A 21763-nucleotide genomic window follows, 5' to 3' on the forward strand; every position below is an offset into this window, starting at 1 on the left:
AGATGGCAAATCGAAGAAGTCGGCCCCCCACCCTAGGATCCCCCAGGAGGAGGCCCGCTCCATCAGGAGGGATTGTCATCAGACTTGGAAGCCGGACGTCTGGCCGACCAAGACTGCTTTACTCGTGGCTTGGTGGTCTTGTGCGAACTAGACTGCCTAGGGAAGGACTGTCCTCTTGCCTTTCCCTTGGGGTGAAAGGACAGAGAAGAGGACAGCTTAGGGGCAGCTGCTGATGGCAGAACGGCAGATTTTGAGACTGCCACAGTAGCCACAATCTTGTCCAACTCTGCACCGAACAGCCTGTCTCCAGAGAAGGGTAAGGATTCGAGTGCCTTCTTGGATACAGTGTCCGCCTTCCAGAACCATAGCCAAAAGGACCCGTCAGGCGACTACTGAAGTCGCAGATTCCATAGAGGCAAGGAGTCCAGAATCCAACACAGCTTCTCCCAAATAAGATGCAGCTTCCTGAATATGGTAAATGTAGGCCAGTTGTTCCCTGGTAGCGTCTGATAGCAGGCTCTCTTCCAGTGCCTCTGCCCAACCTTTGATAGCCTTAGCCACCCAGGCCGCAGCCATAACTGGCCTAGGGATAGCACCAGAAAGAGAGCAGACTGATTTGAGACAAGTTTCCGGTCTTCCATCCGTGGCATCCTTAAGGGAGGATGTAGATGGTAAAGGCAGCGTAGATCTTCTGACTAAGCGTGCCACATGTGAATCAACAATGGGAGGGACTTCCCAATTCAATTAAAAGCGAAAAGCCGAGATTCGCGAAAAAGTATCGCCGATTGCGACTTTTCACCAGGCGGAAACTTATCTCCGTATTCAAGTCCATCCACTTTTCGCGTACGCAGAAAGTCAATGCAATGGGCGAAAAAGATTTGCCTTTGAATAGCAGGAGAATAGAAGTGCAAAATTTTTATTTTGGTGTACAAAAGTGAGGAAACCTCCCAGCACCCTTGGGACAGCCCCCCAAAGGATAACTGCGTAAAAAAAACTAAAAAAAGTGACGAACACCCCTAAAAAAACCTTTGCATTTGGGGGCGAAAAAGCACAAAGTGGGGTGACAAGTTTGCAAACTAGCGAAATGAGGTTCTGGGGGTGCTCTAAGAAGGAGTCAAGTGTTTTTGGGATTGCAGGTGCCTTTATGATGGTGGAAATTCACAATTATTAAAACTGCACTTTAGAGACATTAAAATATGCTAGCACCCATTTGCAGGTACCCCAATTTGACTGGACTACTTATTTTCTCCAAAAACTACTGCTTTATGCTATTCTTCACCACTTGTGCAAATACGCTAATTAGAGGCAATTGTGCGAACTTAAATACCCCAAACACTTGTATTATGGCTAATCGGCCACTACTACATTTATCCCCAATGTTTCTGCTTCTATTTGGGGGGTTGGATTGACACCACTTTTCGCCTGTTTTGACTTAGCGTGTCTCAGTTTTCACGTCTTTTGTAATTGAATAGGGCGAATCGCAGGTACGCGAACGATAATTTTCCATGGCTAAAATACGTGATGTAGGCGATAAGTCCGGCATGCAAAACTTTATTGCGTACACGAAACTAATTGGATACAAGCCTTAGTACACTGTCTAGTAGGGAGAGGGTAAAAAGACGCTAGTCTTTTTGGGACCTGGAACAGTTTGCCAGAAGTACCCCAAGCTTCTCCCATGAGCTCAGTGAGTTGTTCTGAATTCAGCATTAACCACCTTTTGACATTTAAACATCGGGGTTTTAGGCTTAGGGGCTGGTCCATCACCTTCTATATTCAGGATTGATTTAACCGCCCTCACTAAAGCAGGAACATCCACTGTTGATTGACGGTGCTCTTCACCAGAGTGCGACTCAGAGAGAATGTGCATCATCTGCCACCTCAGATGAGGAGTCAGAATCTGAAAGCTGGGTAGACTGTGAGGATGGTACAGTCTACCCATATAGGTGGCTAACGGTCTGTCCGCCTGTAACTTGTTGAGAGGCGGCAGACGTATGAGCCATATTCTGAACTGAGTGAGCATAAACATCCATCCAAGCGGAATGCATAGGGGGTACCGGCATAGTAGGCAGTAATAGCTGTGGGTACCCCATGGTGGGAGTCAGCATGGGGGCTGATAAGTGACCAATGGGCTGTATCATAACCTGGGATAAGGAGGACACCCAAGGTGGTTCCTAGACAAGGCCTGGTAAGGTGGACTGGTGAATAGATTTATAACATTTAGCACACAGACCATCCTTTATGAAATCCTGAGAGGGCAAGCCCGCAAAACAGGATTTGCATGTAACCAGCACAGGGGCCTCGGTCTCCTGTTTTATCCATGCCGTTAGAAGACATAGAAATATCCAGTAAGTAGCATACAATAAGTGTAAAGCTAATAATACAATGTGACACCCTTCACAAATACAAGTAAATGTTAGTTGAGGGGTTAAGAAAGAGCAGCAGGGATAGATATAACTGACAGTCACCACAGCAGAGCTAGCACAAGTCCCATACAAAGCATATAAATATACTTATAATGGGCACTAAATCAACTACTCAAGCCTCAATGGGCTGGTAGGATTTGTGTGCTGTTTAACCTGGCCCCCAGGGAGAGGTATACAGGGAGACTGGACCCTAAACTTCTGAGACCTGTAGGTTCAGAAAAGCCACAGATTAATGGCTGCTGAGCGTCTCATATAGGGAGGAGGGTGAGAAGGAGGAACAGCTCAGAGGCGGGAAACCTCTTGTGAGGAATCACGCTCAGGGCTGGGGAAGGACTGCCAGGGGACAGCTTACCTCCCCACTGCTGCATGAGTCGCCGGGTGTGCTGGCCTCTAACATGGTCCCCGACACCAGCATTTAACTGCCCCGGTGGTCTAGTGGGGGAGCGGACAAACCAGTCGCCCCACGGCAACATTCTCTGGCAGGTCTCCACGGCCGGAGGTAAGGACTGCACACGCCATTCCCCGCAAGTGAGGAATCGCCTTGCCTGTACCTCTCCGTCTGCCCGGCTGCTGTTCTGGGTCCCCAGTGGAGCGGCTAGCAGAGCCCCGCTGGCGCCCGCTGTGATCACCGACCACTCACCGGTGTTGTGGCTGCTTCAGCTACCTCTGCCAGCGCCGCACAGTCATCCATTAGGACGACTTGCTGCTTGCTCATAATATTTTTAAAAAACAAATAAAAATAAAGCTTGGGACTAGCTGAGCAGTCCTCCTGATCTAAAGGTGCGATCTGTCCAGCAACAAACGAAAAACTGTCTGCCTATGGCTGGAGGCGGGGTATATGTGGAAGAGGCCCGGGGCATCCTGGGAGATAAAGCTTTAACTGTTTGGTGCCCGGATCACTCCAACCACACACACCCAATGGCATCCCTGTGGATCCCTTATGGACCCTGAAGAAGAAATAAGCATTCTGAGTTAAGGTCTCAGTTTAGTAGGAATCTACTTGTAATTCTCACTTACTTGTATCCTATATCATCATTTGCCTTGTAGAACCAGTGAGGCTGTTCCCACCCTGCATGGAAGCCCATGGAGCATTTTCTCTTGAGATCTTCATGAACGCCGCTGATTCTTTCTGTTGGTCTTCCTGCAAATCGCTCCTCTTTAGGATAACCAACTAAATAATAAAAAAAAAAAGATATTTAATATTTAAACATGTTTCTATTAGTATTTTCTGCAGTCACTGGGCAAAACTGTTATGGCTGCGGGCATGTGCAGAGAATGCGCCAAATGATTGGGCAGGAGTTATGCTCATCCAATCGGGTGATTCTTTCACTGGTTCCATATATCCAATGCCCATGGGGTATAAAATAAATAGTTCCTCATCAACACCCATTAGAAATCATATGCAATGGGTGGTGTTTTGGGAGGGGCAGAGCTCAAACTTGAATTGGAGCTTGTGAAGGGCCAATAAGTCCCTGGAAGTTAAAAACACCCAGGACACTTGAGCCTCCAGTGTCATTACCAAAGCCCTAAAGCATACCATACCGATGTTGTTAAACCCGTACGACTCCCTTGCTTTCAGTGCTGTGTATTTTGTTGTGGTCCATTTGCCATATCGATTTGGGTCTAATTCAATGAGGTCAAAGGGAGGTTCTCCACCAATGATCCAGTCACTCAAAAATTTGCCGATACCTCCAGCATGGATTATACCATATCTGCAAACATAACACTGAGCATTAAAACAAGACACTTCCTTTTTGGCACAGTATTCCAAATATTGTCTTCCCATTTATTTCCAATGTATTTTGAGTGATGTGAAACAAATACATTGCTATGTGGAAAGAGGGTTATGGACCAGTGTGGTCCTTGGTTGCTAGTATAGCTCAGTCACTCAGGTACTCTGTCCATTGCAAGACTCCACCAAAATCTCCTACGGCACCAGGGAGCTCATTCAGAGTCGGTCGTGAGCGTTGAGTGCTCACGACCGACTCGATGTTGCCCCACAGCGCATGCGCACGACGGAGCCGGCTCCATCGTGCGCATGCGCGAGACCCGGCTAATGACGGGTGATCCGTCGTTAGGGGTCTCGTCGTAGACGGGGCGAGCTGTCGATGTTGAGTGACAGCTCGCCCCGTTTTCTGGGCGGGCCGGGGGCGTGCCTGGCCAAACGGAGGCCTTCCAGTAGGAACGCTTGCCGTTTGGGGGCGGCGCCACTGACATCATCAGTGATGTCAGTGGGGAGCTTCCTGCTCGATCAGAGCAGGAAGCTCCCTGGGGCTTAAGGTTGACAAGGCCCTACCTTAGGGTCTCGTCGTAAGCCCCGATGGTCACGATGGTCTTGACCATCGCGAGCATCACCCTTGTCGGTCGTTAGAGCTGTGAGTGTTAACCCACAGCCTAACGACCATCATGGAGGCGGCCGTTCAGGATGCAAGCGGCCGCCCTGTTTCAGAATGACCGCTTGCATCCTACGACCGCCTCTGAATGAGGCCCTAGGTTCGTTGCAGCACAGCCAGAGCCGCCGTATACATTAGCCGAAACTAATAATTTCCATTGGGTGCTGATGTTTTTAATATCCTCGCAGCAGCACCACCACACAGAGATGTAAAGTGGTCAGCTGCTGTTCCACCATGTCCGTGATAGGCTGGGAGTGTTCTGCTTAGCTATGATGTCATATCAAGTGCCACACCTCCACTGAGGATCAGAAGATGCTTCTTCCACCTTTTCAGGAGGCACTGCCTAGGGTACCAGGGGGGATTGTGTCAGCTACTATAATTTTCATTTTAGTACAAAAAATTTCAGTATAGATGGAAATATTATTATTATTATTATCATCCTTTATTTATATGGAGCCACAAGGGTTCTGCAGCGCATCATTACAATCATAGGATCTAAAACCCGATAATTGATAAATATGCCCCTAAAGTTCTTCTGTTATAGAATATATTTACTACTGTTAAACAAAACCACTGACACCCACACAATGTACATCCTGCACAGGTTACCCAGATCTTGGCTAGGTTAGAGAATCAGTAGTGCAAAGCTGTGGTCAAGCCTAATGGACACAAGACATACAGCTGAAAGGTAACTCTGTAACGTAGCGTTTTGCATGCAGATACACCAGCACAGAGAACATGCATATCATTTTAATCAGCAGAAGCTGCGTGTGCTATCTATTCTCATCGCTGTGTGATTCAGGCGCTTTTGAAGGTAAAAACTCGAAAAAAAAACGCTCTGCGCTACCAAGTCACACGGAGCTCCTGCGTTACGTGTGGCAGGACTTGAACCGCGCGGAGAATAGATGTACGTGGACACATCTATGTATAGTACAGAATGCCATACTACAGTAAGTATATACACTACAGAATGCCATACTACAGTACGTATATGCTACAGAAGGAATTGGTATGAAATACCGCCGGTCGCATTCCCGTCAGCGGCAGCCCGACATCAGCAGAGTTCCGAGCAGCGGAAGCCCGACAGTGCTGGAAATCCCGATCGTGGCTAGGTAAGTATTCTCTAACCTAACCTAACCCCCCTAACCCTCCTTAGGGGTGTCTAACCCTAACTTCCCCCCCAAGTGCCTAACCCTAATCTCCCCTCTAAGTGCCTAACCCTAACCACCCCCTTCCCCGCTGCCTAAACCTAAGTCCCCCGGGGGTGCCTAACCCTAACCCTCCCTCCCCCTAGCCTAACCCCAACCCCGGAAGCCCTAAACCTAACCCTCCCCCCCCTCGGCTGTCCGCTCGCGGCGCCCGGCATCACTTAGATCGGGGAAATGCGGGCGTCTACATCTAGACGCCCGGCATTTCACCCTTGCCAGGATATGACAGTCAGGAAGCCGGCTGCCGTTATTTAGGCAGTCGGCTTCCCGACTGCATACCCTACAGAATGCTATACTACAGTGGCTTACATGAAATAACTACTATTAAGGTTCTCGAATATATATGTAAATGTGTTTGGAACTTGTTAAAAAGGTAAAATACATATGAAACAATTCTGATCACAGGACAGATATGTTCTCACACATCAGAGCCTTGCCCTTAGTGATGATGAGCCGGCCCTAGGCATAGGCATAATAAGCAAATGCCTAGGGGCATTCCAGGGCTCTGCCGCCCCTGCCCCCTACGCTGCTGCTGCCGTGATCGGAGCACAGCTCCGAAGGGCAGCGCAGTGGCCAGTTGAGCCGCCCAGGTCAGAATGAGCTTCTGTCCAGAAGCTCATTCTGGCTACAGGAGGAAACAAGATGGCCGCGGGAGGGCATGCTGCGCATGCCCAGACGCGTTAACTCCTCCCATGGGCCTTTGCGGAGCAAAGCCGTGACTGACATGGCTCCGCCTCCACCTCCATTTTAGCCACCCAGCTGCTTCCATCGGACCAGGTGCACGGCGGTAGTGTGGACCGCACATAAGTGCAGTCCGCACTGTACTACCAGTAACAAACACACAAGCGCCGGCAGCTGTGTGTTTGTTTAGCAGCCGATGGGAGTCAGACAGACTCATCGGCTGCTGCGCCCACTGCCGGAGACTGGCTGGAGCTCCCTTATGAACTCCATTTTCCGGCTCCCGCAGTGAGTGATGAAAGAGATGTCATGACGTCTCTCCATCATGCAGAGCGGGCCAGTGCGGGAGGACGCTGGACGGAGGAGCAGATGCTGGAGCGGGGAATAAGGAAGTGGAATTTTTTTTTTTCCGTACGTGTGTCTGTCGGGCACTGCTGGAGGGGGGAGACTACTAGGGGCACTGCTGGAGGGGGGAAACCACTAGGGGCACTGCTGAAGGGGGGAGACCACTACTAAGGGCACTGCTGGGGAGGGGGACTACCACTTGGGCACTGCTGGGGGAGGACCACTACTAAGGGCACTGCTGGGGGGGGGGGGACTACTACTAGGGGAACTGCTGGAGGGGCTCTACTACTAAGGGCACAGCTGGGGGGGGACTACTACTAGGGGCACTGTTAGGAGGGGACTACTACTAGGGGCACTGCTGTGGTGGGGACTACTACTAGACGCACTGCTAGGGGGGGGGACTACTACTAGAGCACTGCTGGGGGGGACCACTACTAAGGGCACTGCTTACGGGGGGACTACTAGGGGCACACCTGGAGGGAGGGCTACTGCTAGGGGCACTGTTAGGGGGGGGGGGACCTACTACTAGGGGCACTGCTGGGAGGGGGGGTGGACTAATATATATATATTTATTATACACATATATGTGTATGCAGTGCCAGATTAAGGTCCACATGGGCCTGGAGCTGACCTTTCTGACGGGCCTATTTGTGCTGCCGCAGAAAGTGTGACCAGCACAGCGGGGGTGTGACTACTGTTGTGGAGAGCGGGGGTGACCAGTGCTGTGGGTGTGTGGTCTGCACAGGGGGTGTGGCTAGCACCACGGAGGGCATACTGTAGCTACTGCCTACTGTCAACCACCTCAATCTCTTTTCCACACACACACGTATGTATATATACATACAGTGATCACACTGACAAAAATAAATTACAGTATGCGAGTCCAAGGGTCCCATAATGTATAAAATTTGAGAAAAATAACGAAACAATAGTGTATAAAATGTATCAGTGATCACCATCAGTTGTTTTTAGTAGTGACCCCACACATTATGCCAAATAGTAGTACTCCAGTACACATTCTGGACCGGACTTAGAACCTTGCGCAATGCCAATGCTAACGGAGTTAAGCAATAATGCGCATGCTCCAAAATTTCTAAACATCCCTGCGGAGCATGCGGCACACAAATGGTGCTTTTGTGATGGAGACCCACAGTATCAGGGAAAGTGATGGGTGATCCTGTGTGGTGGAAAGAAAGGCACACAAATATGGTTTGTGTAATGGGCATGTTACGCGAGGGTCGGTGAGATCGGCTGTGTACACAGATGCACAGGAGGCCATGGTCAGACGGAGAAACTGCACCTGCCATAGGGGTGGTGCGACTGAGGGTGGCGTATATGGATGCACCACTCTGTATTACAGCGTGCACGGGCGCTTGATAGTGCATTCGGCAGCACTAATGTAGACAAGAGAAACAGTTTGTAGTGACATTTGTATAAAGTGGCAGGTGGGTGACCACCAATAGACGCTGCTGCATGCGCTTCTCCATCTGCCTCAGAATCAGGCCTTATACCACATTTTAGTACCCCCGGAACACACTATGTCACATTATTTTACATCCTAGTGCCCCCGATGCACATTATAGTGCCCACCGATACACATTATGCCACATTGTAATGTCCCAATACACAGTGCCACATGTGGTGCCCCCACAACACACATTATGCCACATTGTAGTGCCGCTAATACACATTATGCCACAATTAAACCCACTTTATATGGGGATTTTCTATATCAATCCAAGTTAGAACCCCCACCCACTCACAGCTGTTGTGGCACACATCTCAGCTACTGGCAGCAGTGAGTGAGGGTAAACAGGGTGGTGGATGGATAAAAGTGTAAAAATTTCCCCAAGTATGTGCCACTGAGGGTACCATACTCCCCATACTTAGTTTAATTCCACGACAGGATGGAGCCACCCCCCTGGTCCTTCAAGTCGCTTTATACTGCAGTGGGCCAGCTGATGCTGATTCTCTGAACCAGCGTCAATGAAACTAGCAGAACGCCTGGGAACGTTCACAACTGGGGCGCGAGCGAGGAGCAGAAAGGGGTAGGACAAAGCAGCCCTATCTGTGCTGCTTCACAGAGAAAGGACATCTAGAGTGACTGAATATGGCAGGGGTAGGCATGGTCCAACAGGCATGTCCCCGCTCTGTGTCAGTGAGGTTCACCCTGCCAGTACAGCACCATCCTCTCTGCTCACAGACCTGCCAGTGTTTGTGACACAGAAACTCAAGGGCCCCATACATCTGCGACGGATCGTCGAGATATAGCGATCCTGCAACCCGGCATCGCAGGATCACTGAGATCCAACATGTTGGATTTCACAGATATGCTGATCGCGATCAAAAAATTATCGTGATTGGCAGATTGGTGAAATTTAACATGTGAAATTTCACTGATCCTGCGACAGATCGCGGAACATCGACGACCACCAGTCAGCATTTCCGACCGGCGTTTCCGATCCCATAGCTACATCGTGACGATCCGTCGCAGATGTATGGGGACCTTAACACAGCAAGATCTATTGGCTATAGTGTTTTCTATGGAATTTGCTCATTTTGAAAAAGTTGCTACCCCCTATAGTGCAAAAGATGGGCTATAGCACGTAATGGTGAACCCACACACATATAAAACATATATAATAAATTATATATATATATATATATATATATTCATTTATGCATATATGCATAATAGTTGTGTACGGCTCTCACATGTTCTTAATGCATGGACCCCAACTGTTCCCAGCCTTTGGATAGGGCCTGCTGCTGAAGTAACTAAGGGAGCCCGGGGTGTTGGGAAGGAGCCGTGAGGGGGTAGCTGGGGGATTAGGATGGAGTCATGGCAGGGAGGGGGGTGGATGGAGTCACAATGAAGGGAGGGTGAAGGGTGGAGTCCTGGAGGAGGCCAGCAGAAAGATGGTGGGGCTGAGCAGAGGGGAGACAGAGCTTGCTTGGCAGTCAAACTAGAATATATACATTATAATATATATATATATATATATATATATATATATATAATATATACACACATATACATACATACACACACACACACAAACAGTATCTCTCTCTATGTACAAAGACTGCATATATACATCACATTATCCACACATTTATGAAACTAGATTAAAAAAAAAAAATTGTCAGAGGTTGCATACCTTGCAGAAGCACTGACTGAGGCTCAGTGATCAGCAACTAGCAGGACATTCCTGATCAGCAGTCAGCGTCTCAGCTGCACTGCAAGATTGATACTGGACAGTCAGTATCAGAAACCCAGCTGGCCCCGTCCCCTTCACAGAAATAAGTTCCTGCTTAGCGGGGTGCGGTGGTGGCAGCGGCACTCATAAAATCACGCGGCGCGGAGGAAGCACTGAGGAATGGTTAGTGACGCCTTCCTCCGCGCCTCATCTCTGGAGAGTCTGGTCGCTGGTGGGCGGCCAAGGGTGGGGGCGGGCGGCCAAGGGTGGGGGTGGGAGGATCTCAGTGGGTGTGGTTTTGGACGGCCGCTGGCAAGGCAGGCTGGTGCAGCAGTAAAAAAAAAAATATGGCTTCAGCAGCCCAGCCGATTCTGCTGTGGGCCTATCTTGATGGGCGGCCTGGAGCTGCAGCTCCACCCGGCCCATTCACAATCCGGCCCTGTGTGTATGTACATGCACACACACATATACATACATACATACATACATACATACATACACACACATATATATACACACACATACATACATTCAGCCCGGCACTTTGGATACATTTACTGGTAATCTCGAGGGTCCCTCCTAGCATAATAAACAAATTCTTATACCCAGCTGAACAGCCCCTCAGGAAAAAAACAGGCGGCACTGCTCAGGAGTTGTAACAAAGTGATATTTTGTCACAAATCACATAGGTTCTGTTAATGTTTCAAGACCCATTGGTTTTTTCATCATGACATGTCCTGATGAAAAGACAGATGGGTTTTAAAACGTCGACAGCACCTACTGAGGAGGGCCACCTGTTTTTTCCTGAGGGGCTGTTCAGCTCGGTATGGGAAGTTGTTAGGGGCACCTGTCAAAATTTTGCCTAGGGCACCAAATGGGCTAGGGCCGGCTCTGAGTGATCCCAATGAAAGGTACTACAGAATAATATAAGTGATAACACGGAATATAGCCTGTACTCGAGTGACCAGCATACACCCCTTCTCTCCCAGAATATCCGGTGAGAGTCACAAAGTAAGGGGAGTCCTGTTAGGAGAGCAGGGGATCCTCCTGGAAGGGTCTTACTGCCACAAGGTGATTACGGACATGCTGCAAAGACTTGAATCCTGTAACCAAGCCTCGACCCTTCAGCAAATACTGCATGCAGCGACATGATGTCATAATTACGCTGTCAAATAATTGCCCCACCCACCTGATGTTTATTTTTATAATCAAGTCACACCCACCTATCATGTACATACCATGACCACATCTCCCAGGTGCAAGGTACGGAAACAAGGCCGCTCCAAGTTTAGGTAGGAGGGCCCCGATTCAGAGCAAGCGCTCTGGTCAGAGCGTCCGGCTCTGAATCAGGCCCTCAGGTCAGGGGATTGACTTGGCCATTGCATAACATTCCACTTTTTAGCCTTAAAAAACTCTTTGGTTGCTTTTGCAGTATGCTTCGGCTCATTGTCCATCTGCACTGTGAAGCGCCGTCCAATGAGTTCTGAAGCATTTGACTGAATATGAGCATATAATATTGCCCAAAACACTTCAGAATTCATTCTGCTGCTTTTGTCAGCAGTCACATCATCAATAAATACAGGGGAACCAGTTCCATTGTCAGCCATACATGCCAACGCCATGACACTACCACCACCATGCTTCACTAATGATGTGGTATGTTTTGGATCATGAGTAGTTCCTTTCCTTCTCCATACTCTTCTCTTCCCATCACGCTGGTACAAGTTGATCTTTGTCTCATCTGTCAATAGGATGTTGTTCCAGAACTGTAATGGCTTTTTTAGATGTTGTTTGGCAAACTCTAATCTGGTCTTCCTGTTTTTGTGGCTCACCAATGGTTTACATCTTGTGGTGAACCCTCTATATTCACTCTTGTGAAGTCTTCTCTTGATTGTTGACTTTGACACATATACACCTACCTCCTGGAGAGTGTTCTTGATTTGGCCAACTGTTGTGAAGGGGTTTTTCTTCACCAGGGAAATAATTCTTCTGTCATCCACCACAGTTGTTTTCCATGGTCTTCCGGGTCTTTTGGTGTTGCTGAGCTCTCCGATGCGTTCTTTCTTTTTAAGAATGTTCCAAACAGTTGATTTGGCCACACCTAATGTTTTTGCTATCTCTCTGATGGGTTTGTTTTGATTTTTCAGCCTAATGATGGCTTGCTTCACTGATAGTGACAGCTCTTTGGATCTCATATTGAGAGTCGACAGCAACTGATTCCAAATGCAAATGTCACACCTAGAATTAACACCAGACCTTTTACCTGCTTAATTCATAATGAAATAACGAGGGAATAGCCCACACCTGTCCATGAAATAGCTTTTAAGTTGATAGTCCCTTTACTTTTGGCCCCTTAAAAAGTGGGAGGCACATATAGAAACCGTTGTAATTCCTACACCGTTCATCTGATTTGGATGGAATTACCGTCCAAATTAAATCTGAAAGTCTGCAGTTAAAGCACATCTTGTTTGTTTCATTTCAAAGCCATTGTGGTGGTGAATAGAGACCAATATATGAAATTCTGTCAATGTCCCAATATTTATGCACCTGACTGTATATATATATATATATATATTCATATTCTATCTCTTTCCTTGCACCTTCATGTCAGAACACAAGCAAAGTACAAATCGTTCACTTACCCAAAGCCAACAGCCACCCAGTAATTCCGGACACCTTGATGTGGTCCTGCCATAGGAAGTATATCTGGAGAGTATGTTATAGGCCCAGAGACTATATTGATGATATCTGCGTTCCGTAGCACAGGGACCATCTCCATAGCTGCCTCCACATGCACCATAATCCTGTCTAGATCAGACTCAAACAGTTCTTTTCCAAAACCTGGAAAACAAAGTAATTACCATTGTTATCAGTGTAACCTGCACAGAACAAGTTACCTTTCACAATAGTCATTTTAAATTATACTTTATAAAATGAAAGTAAAAGGTCTCATTGGTTCCATACAGATGTGTCCACATACATCTAGGCTCCTTGCGCGTTAAGCAGCCCATCTAGTGTTTATGTCAATTCTTGTGTTTTGCAAAGGAGTATATAAGACCTATGCCCACCAGTTACAGAAGGGGAGTTTGGGGCAGCAGGGTGGGGCCCATCGCCAGGCCCGCCAAGAGCCACGGTGGGCCCGGCCTAATCGTGGGAGGCGTGGCCACGCCCCCTTTCCGAAAAAAATAAAGTTTTGCAGCATGCTGGCGAGGGGGGCGCTCTGAGCCCCCTCAGCCCTTCTTAAAGCCAGGGGGGGCACGATCAGTGTGATCGCTCCCCCCCACAGGCATAGGAGACTGCTGCGGCTGCTGCTCAGCTGTGTGCTGGGCTGCTGTGAGGGAGGGGGGGGGCGGCGGGCAACTGTAAGCCCGGGCAACTGTACCCGCTCCCCCCCCTCTTGGCGCCTCTTCCCATCCCATGAGCAGGTCCGAATCTGTTCCATTCAAACTCAGTGGTAAAAGTATGGCCTTGACAAGTAATGAAGTTGCTTGGGGTAAGGTCTTACTGTCACTTTAATTAATTTTGCTTTGGGAGATGTATGTATGTATGTATTTATTTATTTATTAGCAGTTATTAATATAGCGCCTAGCTACTAGGCAGCACCTTATAGAAAACATTTAACCATTCCAATCTGTCCCAGATTATCCTACTATATCTATATTCCCTACCACACTGACACACACTAGTATTAATTTAATCATAAGTAACTTACTGGAATGTTTTTGGGGTTTTGTCGAAAACTGGAGTATCCGGAGAAATCCCAGGCAACTAAGAGGAAACATACAAACTCCACACAAGCCAACGATCCCACCACTGTGAGACAGCACTGCTGTTATAGATTGTATCACTATTTTATTTAAGAGTGTCAATTTTTATATTAATTCTCCTTTTGACTACAGTAAGTCAGCAGAATGTTGAAATCTACAAGGTCATTTGTATGGGCATTTGGTGAAAGATTTAGCAAGGACACATTTTCAAACAGTTGTCTGTAAAATACTTATAGGCACTTGGACAATTACATGCTACATAAGAGAACAAACTGCATCTTGACATAAGATCAACAGAGTTATACACCATAAAACCAAGTACTTGAGTAAATGATGGATAATCCCTTAAATGTAGATCTATAGAAATTATAGCTTGACCAATTACATCACGCCATATTGTTTTTGCAAAACTAGATATAACTATTTAGTATAAAATAAAGTTAGGTCGCATAAGTGTTATTTGGTCATTCCGTCAACCAACCATCAACCATGATGACTTCATGCTACCTTCAGGTCTGTAAAGATTTAGCTGTATTATGTGTCTCGGACAAACAGTGACACTAGAACACGTATATGAATGCAACTTTCTTTTCAAACACTAACCCCTGTACCATGATGCTGCACAAATACTTGGACTATGAGGCATATTATTATATTTGAAATGAGGGAAATCTAAAAGGTGCATGCACATGGTCAGATTTGTCTTCAGAGCTGAACGATAACGGTTTTAAAAATCATTCATATCTGAAGGAAAATCTGACATGTGAGCCTTGAACTATGCGCATTCCCAATGGTCAGATAACGATGTCTGACATCTAATGTGTTTGCAGTCACTTTTGGTCGATTTAAGTCATTTTAATGCAGTAAAAATTCTTTGGTAAAATCGTTCAATCGTTCATCTGTCAAATCTGACTGTGTATGCACCATAATTAGAATAAGAAATGCATCAATTTGTCATGAATGTGAAATGTATTCAGTTCAGGGACCAATGGCTTGCGCACTAATAGGCAAACACAGGGGATTTCCAGTTGCCTGGAAAACCCCCCGGCCTGACCAGTGGCTCAAATTATGACCACAACAGTAGTAGAATACAATATGATTTTACTAGAGCTGCAGTCACAACATGCAGCATTATGCTGCATACACACGTAACAACGTTGATAGATTTCTCTCCAACTTTATGTTGTGCAGGTCAAACGATTTGGGTTGTACACACTGATAGATATCTATGATAGACATTGGGTCGTAAACACTGAGATATTTATGATAGACATTGGTTGTACACACTGATAGATAGCTATGATAGATTTTGGTTGTACACACTGATAGATATCTATGATAGATTTTGGTTGTACACACTGATAGATATCTATGATAGATTTTGGTTGTACACACTGATAGGTATCTATGATAGATTTTGGTTGTACACACTGATAGATATCTATGATAGATTTTGGTTGTACACACTGATAGATATCTATGATAGACATTGGGTCGTAAACACAGATATTTATGATAGACATTGGTTGTACACACTGATAGATATCTATGATAGATTTTGGTTGTACACACTGATAGGTATCTATGATAGATTTTGGTTGTACACACTGATAGATATCTATGATAGATTTTGGTTGTACACACTGATAGATATCTATGATAGATTTTGGTTGTACACACTGATAGGTATCTATGATAGATTTTGGTTGTACACACTGATAGGTATCTATGATAGATTTTGGTTGTACACACTGATAGGTATCTATGATAGATTTTGGTTGTACACACTGATAGATATCTATGATAGATATATCAGTGAAGCCATCTTTTTACAGGCAAATTTGTACAAAATCATCCAAGTTGGCCTGCATGCATGAAAGACGTTAGATATCATTATCATTCATATGGGAACGCGCATCGTTGGTCGTTGTCAGGCTGGTGACTGCAAATAAGTGAACGATATGAACCATATCATTCAGATCGCTCATAACAGTCGTACCGTGTGTACACACCATAAGGGACAGAACAGAGATGTTTCACAAGTCCAGTATAGCTCATAGTATACTATTCTATAGCATGGGTGAGCAATAAGCTGCCCTCCAGCTGCTGTGGGACTACACATCCCAGCATGCCCTGCCACAATTTTGCTACCGTGGCATGCTAAAACGGTGGCAGGGCATGCTGGGATATATAGTTCAACAGCAGCTGGAGGGCCGCTTATTGCCCACCCCTGATCTAGTGTTCATTATTTATACTGTATTACATACATTATACAGTGTAGAAGAAGATCAATGTGTACATATACTATATGTCCAGGGCAGGTGATAGCTGCTGCTACTATCCTGGACTTGTTCCAATGCTCCAGAGAGCAGGCGACCTTGGATTGTGAAATGATGCCCACATCCAGTAAATGAGAACAGTCAGCTCATTGTGACCTACTGCTGCAGCTAATCGCTGGGAACACTATTCTTGCACTTTGCATATGGTGTTATAGGTGAAGAGACTAACACTTTACAAACACAGTGCTATATCAAGCAATTTTTATTTAAATACTGGGGTGAAGGATTGAACACACCAGTTAATAGTATTTATTTTTACAAAATACAGCGATTTTAAATTTAGCATATTGGTTGTATCAGTATTTTCTGACTCCCAAAACAAGTGAGACTATGCACCTTTCTTCACGTAAGGAAATGTTATTGCCCTCATTCAGAGCCCATAATGTTATAAGGGTTATATATTTGGGAAAAAACAAAGCTATTTTTATATGTACCCTCTCCAGTGTCAGAGAATAACACAAACCATATCTAATGGCTTACTGATATCACTGGCCCTGTATGTGTCTGTATTATATACACACTGCGCAAAACATAGTTCAGCGATTCCCAAACTTTCTTGAATCACGGTGCCCTAGAGCAGAGGTCCTCAAATTCCGTCCTCAGGACCCCACACAGGTCGCGTTTTCTAGGACACTCAACAGGAGCACAGGTGTATTCATTACTCACTACCACACTTAAAAAGATCCACAGGTGGTTCTAATTATTTCACTTGTGAATCTGTGAGGAGACCTGGAAAACATGCACTGTTTGGGGTCCTGAGGACAGAGTTTGAGGACCTGTACCATAGAGTATCAGCATTCCACCACTAGGACAAAAGGCTATTATTGAAAAATTCAGAAATAAAATATTAAGGTAAGTAAATAGTGCTTACCTGTCATCCTTACGGTCAGTTATGTGGTGGTGGACAGGGTTGTGTTCAGTTTGTCCACATATTTTATGATTGGCAGCCACCAGCACTGGTTTTGCCTATCACACTGACCATAAATAATTTACTTTGACCTTGTACCACCAACCAGTGGCACCCTTGCAAGTGCCCCGCAACACCCAGTTTGGGAACCACTGCTATAGCTCGTTATATGTACGATCCCTCTTCCCAAACTTGCAGGGTGTTCGGTGCACACGGGTCCCCGGGTCCAGGGGGTGCCCGCACCGCACACCCTGCACCCATTTTATGTAAAACTTACCTTCCCGAGATCCAGCGTCGGGTCTCCCAGCGCTGCTCAGACGCCAGAAAATGACCACCGGCCATTTTTCTGGTGTTTTTGCACATGCGTTGTGAGGAAATAGCGCCACGCTATTTCCCCGGCGATCTGCGCATGCGCGGTAGACTCAGGGCACACGCTCAGGGCATAGAATGATTCATATGCATGCCCGGCTGTGCCGCAGGGAGGCTCTAAGCTGGACGCCCGCTGAGATGTTATTACCAGCGGGCGCCCGGCTCCTAACATGCATTAGCGTTAGCTGGAGTTCTCTTCTTTACTCCAGCTTCCGCCTCTCTCCATGCGCACTATGGGAGAGACGTCATAGTTCCGAGGAGCAGCCGGGTGGACAGGACGGCGGTGGATGCAGGAGCGGGGATTAAGGTAAGTGTTTTTTATTTTTTTGTACAAGCGGCACTACAGGGGCATTATATGGGGGCACTACTACAGGGGCATAACTATGTGGGCATTATATGGGGGCACTACTACAGGGGCATTATATGGGGGCACGACTATATGATTTCCTTGCTTTCAACTCAAGGGGGTAACGTCGGCGTATCTAAATATATTTTGGAGTAAAAGGTAAAAAAGTTCCCTGACCCCTGCTCTAGTACCATAGTTATTTTTTGGGTGGATAAGGAATACAAATAAGATTCCTAGCACACCTGACACAAAACATTTCTAAAGAAAAAAAAAAAACAACTAATGATCAGTTTATTTATTCAGGCGTTAAAGATCCCTGGTAATAATTTCACCTGTGTGTCTGTCTGTTAATACCTAGTCTGGTTTTAGAACTTTGTTTCTAACTGTAAATGGGATATGATAGCTCTATATAAATAAATGTAATAATAGTAATAATAATAATACAAGTTTAATGTGCTTAAGTACTTATGCTGTATTACCTGGTGGGACTCCATGTTTTACCCAAGAATCCTGTAACTTCATTTTTTCTTGACTTTCATAAGGACCAAATAAAAGTCCATCTCTCTCTTGACGTAAGTAATATGAACCTTCCAGGTCCCGAAGGACTGGGAGTTCCTTGTTCAAGGCTTTCACTTCAGGAACTGTCCCAGTGACCACATACTGATGATGTACAGGGATAAGAGGATGTTCAAATCCAATCAGCTTCCCGACCTCTCGAGCCCAGAATCCTAGGAGATAAACAGAATGTCTGGCACGAATGAAACTGATTATGTAACAGTATTAGAAGGTGCGTTGTAGGATTGCCAAGACTGGTTCGATATAAGATCTTCTAGTTCTTGATTGCTCCATTCGTCCTGACCTAGGCTGGCTATATGCTTCATTGGGGCATACTAGTCCAACACTAACCTCTACAGCTTTACTATCATGGATGTTATCAAGAAAACCTGTAGACCAATCTATATACAGTACTTATAAGTGTGCACATATAGATAACACTATTAGATAATATATTGGCATCCTGTAAAGCAGGGGATCTCAACTCCAGCCCACAAGTACCTCCAACAGGTCATGTTTTGTACATTTCCTGCACAGGTGAGTTAATCCATTTTGCTCTGCCAGGCAGACAGGGGCCCCACCCTACAGCGGGTGCAGTGCTGCTACCGGGAGTCAGGGTAGACAACTGTACACCCCTTAGTGCTGTGTGACCAGTGCAACCTGCCAGATCGTTCTGTAACAATCCTGGATGGACAGTTTCGGGAGAAATGTAAAGAAAGGGGAACAGAGTGCTGGAGCTCCACATCCCAACTCCCAGGACCCTTAAGTGTGACTTCACTTAAGGAAGCCTAAGGCTGTGCAGACATTGTCTACACCTTCTATCATCAGAAGGTTGGAGCCCGTCACAACAAATGTGAGCCTAATGAGGCATTGTGTGGTATATTGAGGGCACTGTGTGGCATAAAAATTAGCGATGTGTGGCATAAACATGGGTCGCTGTGTGGCATGAAAACGGGGCGCCATGTGGAATAATTCCTGTGAGTGGTCAATATGTGTTTGAGAGGGGGGGTGCTCCATAAATTCTTACACAGGGTTCTAGCAGACCTAGAGCCGACCCTGCTTGCTCATCAATTATAGTTTATCTGGCCACACATGACACAATCCCTAATCTACTTAGGCCGCCCCCAAGGAATGATATAAGTCTGTGTGCAGTTGGGTGGAGCGTTCACACCTCTGCCAGTGTATAGTGCGACCCACCCGTTATTGTAAGACAACTGCATATAGAAGCCAACAGCAGTTACTTTCTGACGTCAGTTTCGAACATGCCCAATAATTATGCCTATGGGTTCTGGTCACGACATACATAATCAGGAATCTTGCTAGTTTAGGGGCAACAGATATTCACCATACTGCCTGGCAATGGCAACAAAATCACAGTGTGTGTGACCAAAATCACAATCCCAGACTGGTGGCATTGAACTATATTCACAAGACACTTGGGGGTTTACGAAATAGGGTGCGAGCTGGCACCACTGTGGGAATTCATGCAAGTGTTTCCAGATTTTTAAAGCGGCAATCATTTTAAAGGCAAATACCAGCTTGGTTTTGCCATTAAAATGATTGCTACTTTAGAAATACAGGAATACTTGCATGAATTCCCACAGCGGTGCCAGCTTGCACCCTATTACATAAGCTCCGCATTCCCCAATGTACCAAAGTTGAAATATTATTTGTTAACGAAAGGTAAATGAGTACAAAGTTGTTCTCCTCGTCATAAAAACTGCACATCTGGAGAAATTAGCAGAGATCTGTAACCAATTCCTCCTGTTATACAATCACCTAGCAAAGTAATCCCGGTCCAAATAGCCACAATGGCCCTCATTCAGAGCCATTCGCTATTTGCGTTCGTTCGTTCAAAAACAAGGGGTGGCTATTCAAATGAACCGTTCGCTGTTTGCGGTCTGTTCACGCCTCTAGGTCTGAACGAGCGAACAAAACTTGCGTTCGTTTTTTGGAAAAATACGCCCCCTGGCCGCTCGCATCCTACGTCATGTCCGCTATTTATTAGATTAATCGAGTACATCGACCAGGGTATGAACTGCTCGCTATTCTTGTGGTTGGTTTTTGCTACCACAATTTTGCGAGCAGTTCTGGCTATAAAAAAACCAAGTGACGTGGTCATTGACGCTGCTATTTTAATTATGCACACCCATAAAACGCCCGTTTTGACCTTTAAGCACGCCTGCGTTCGGATCTCCACTCCCCGTTTTCAAGCACCTTCCCCTGTTTCCACCCACATACGCCTCATTCTGTCACTCAAAATAGCAGGCACTCGCTATATTGCGTACAAATGATTTTCGGCCGCACTGACTGGTTCGCGCATGCGTACTAAAAACCGTACGCATGCGCAGATGTGCGAACATCGCTTGGAACGAGCGTACTGCCGATAGCGAGTGGCTCTGAATGAGGGCCAATGTACATACCCATGTAAGCACAGGAGAGACCTGGCCATATATCCTACTCACTTCCAAACTGGCCCTACACAAAAGCTTATTGAAAATAATGGATATGCACTGCTTTTGTTAAGATCTATTGTTATCTAATAATGACATTTCACTCCAAAACGAAGATTACGCAGCACAGGAACTAGGGGAAGTTTATGCATTTAAATTAAAAAGCATTATATCACCTTTACTTTACATTGTTACATATAAAAGGCTGAGCAGTGATTATATATAGAACTAAATATTTCCATCCCTCTCGGTCATCCCTCTCCATGTTAGGGGGGAGATGCTTCTCTAACACAGCAAGCTCAGATATGCTAACAGAAATACAGTGTGTAGATTTGCACAGGGGTTGGGGCCAGTGAAAGCGTTGTAGCAGGGATCAGAGGCGCTCTGTGACAGCACGCCATGCTCCATTCACATGTCACATCATGAAGTCACACAAAAAGAGCAGGAAGATGGGTGCCGGTTGCGGCTTACTTATGTACTTATGTAGAGCCTTTACAATTGGGAACAAAACAGTGATAAAATATGGCTGGGTAACAACAGGCAGACAGAGGTAAGAGGGCCCTGCTCGAAAGTTTATAATTTATACCATCATGCATATTTAAAATGTTGTCATTTAAACATGACAAATAAAACATTTATTTCAAATATTTAAAACAAGTTACCAGTATCAGGGACCTCCGGCAGATCTCTCCAGATACGCCAATCTGAGAATTGCCGCCCATGACTTATACCAGTTAACTCAGCGCTTGTGGTTATTAACTCCGGTATCTGTCACCAGCA

General features: G+C 46.0%; 1 protein-coding gene across 1 annotated transcript in view; it reads right to left on the reverse strand.

Moving 5' to 3' along the window:
- Positions 1-21763, reverse strand: part of DMGDH (dimethylglycine dehydrogenase) — a 106867-nt gene that overhangs the window by 40530 nt on the left and 44574 nt on the right. The window contains exons 6-9 of the mRNA XM_088443914.1: positions 18455-18703; positions 12890-13088; positions 3966-4135; positions 3441-3594 (exon numbers count right to left, since the gene is read on the reverse strand). Of these exons, the coding sequence (XP_088300040.1) occupies positions 3441-3594; positions 3966-4135; positions 12890-13088; positions 18455-18703 (772 nt within the window). The remainder of the gene's footprint in view (positions 1-3440; positions 3595-3965; positions 4136-12889; positions 13089-18454; positions 18704-21763) is intronic.

This window comes from Taudactylus pleione, unplaced genomic scaffold, assembly GCF_031769625.1.
Source record: "Taudactylus pleione unplaced genomic scaffold, aTauple2 ptg000336l, whole genome shotgun sequence".
Classification (NCBI taxonomy): Eukaryota; Metazoa; Chordata; class Amphibia; order Anura; family Myobatrachidae; genus Taudactylus; species Taudactylus pleione.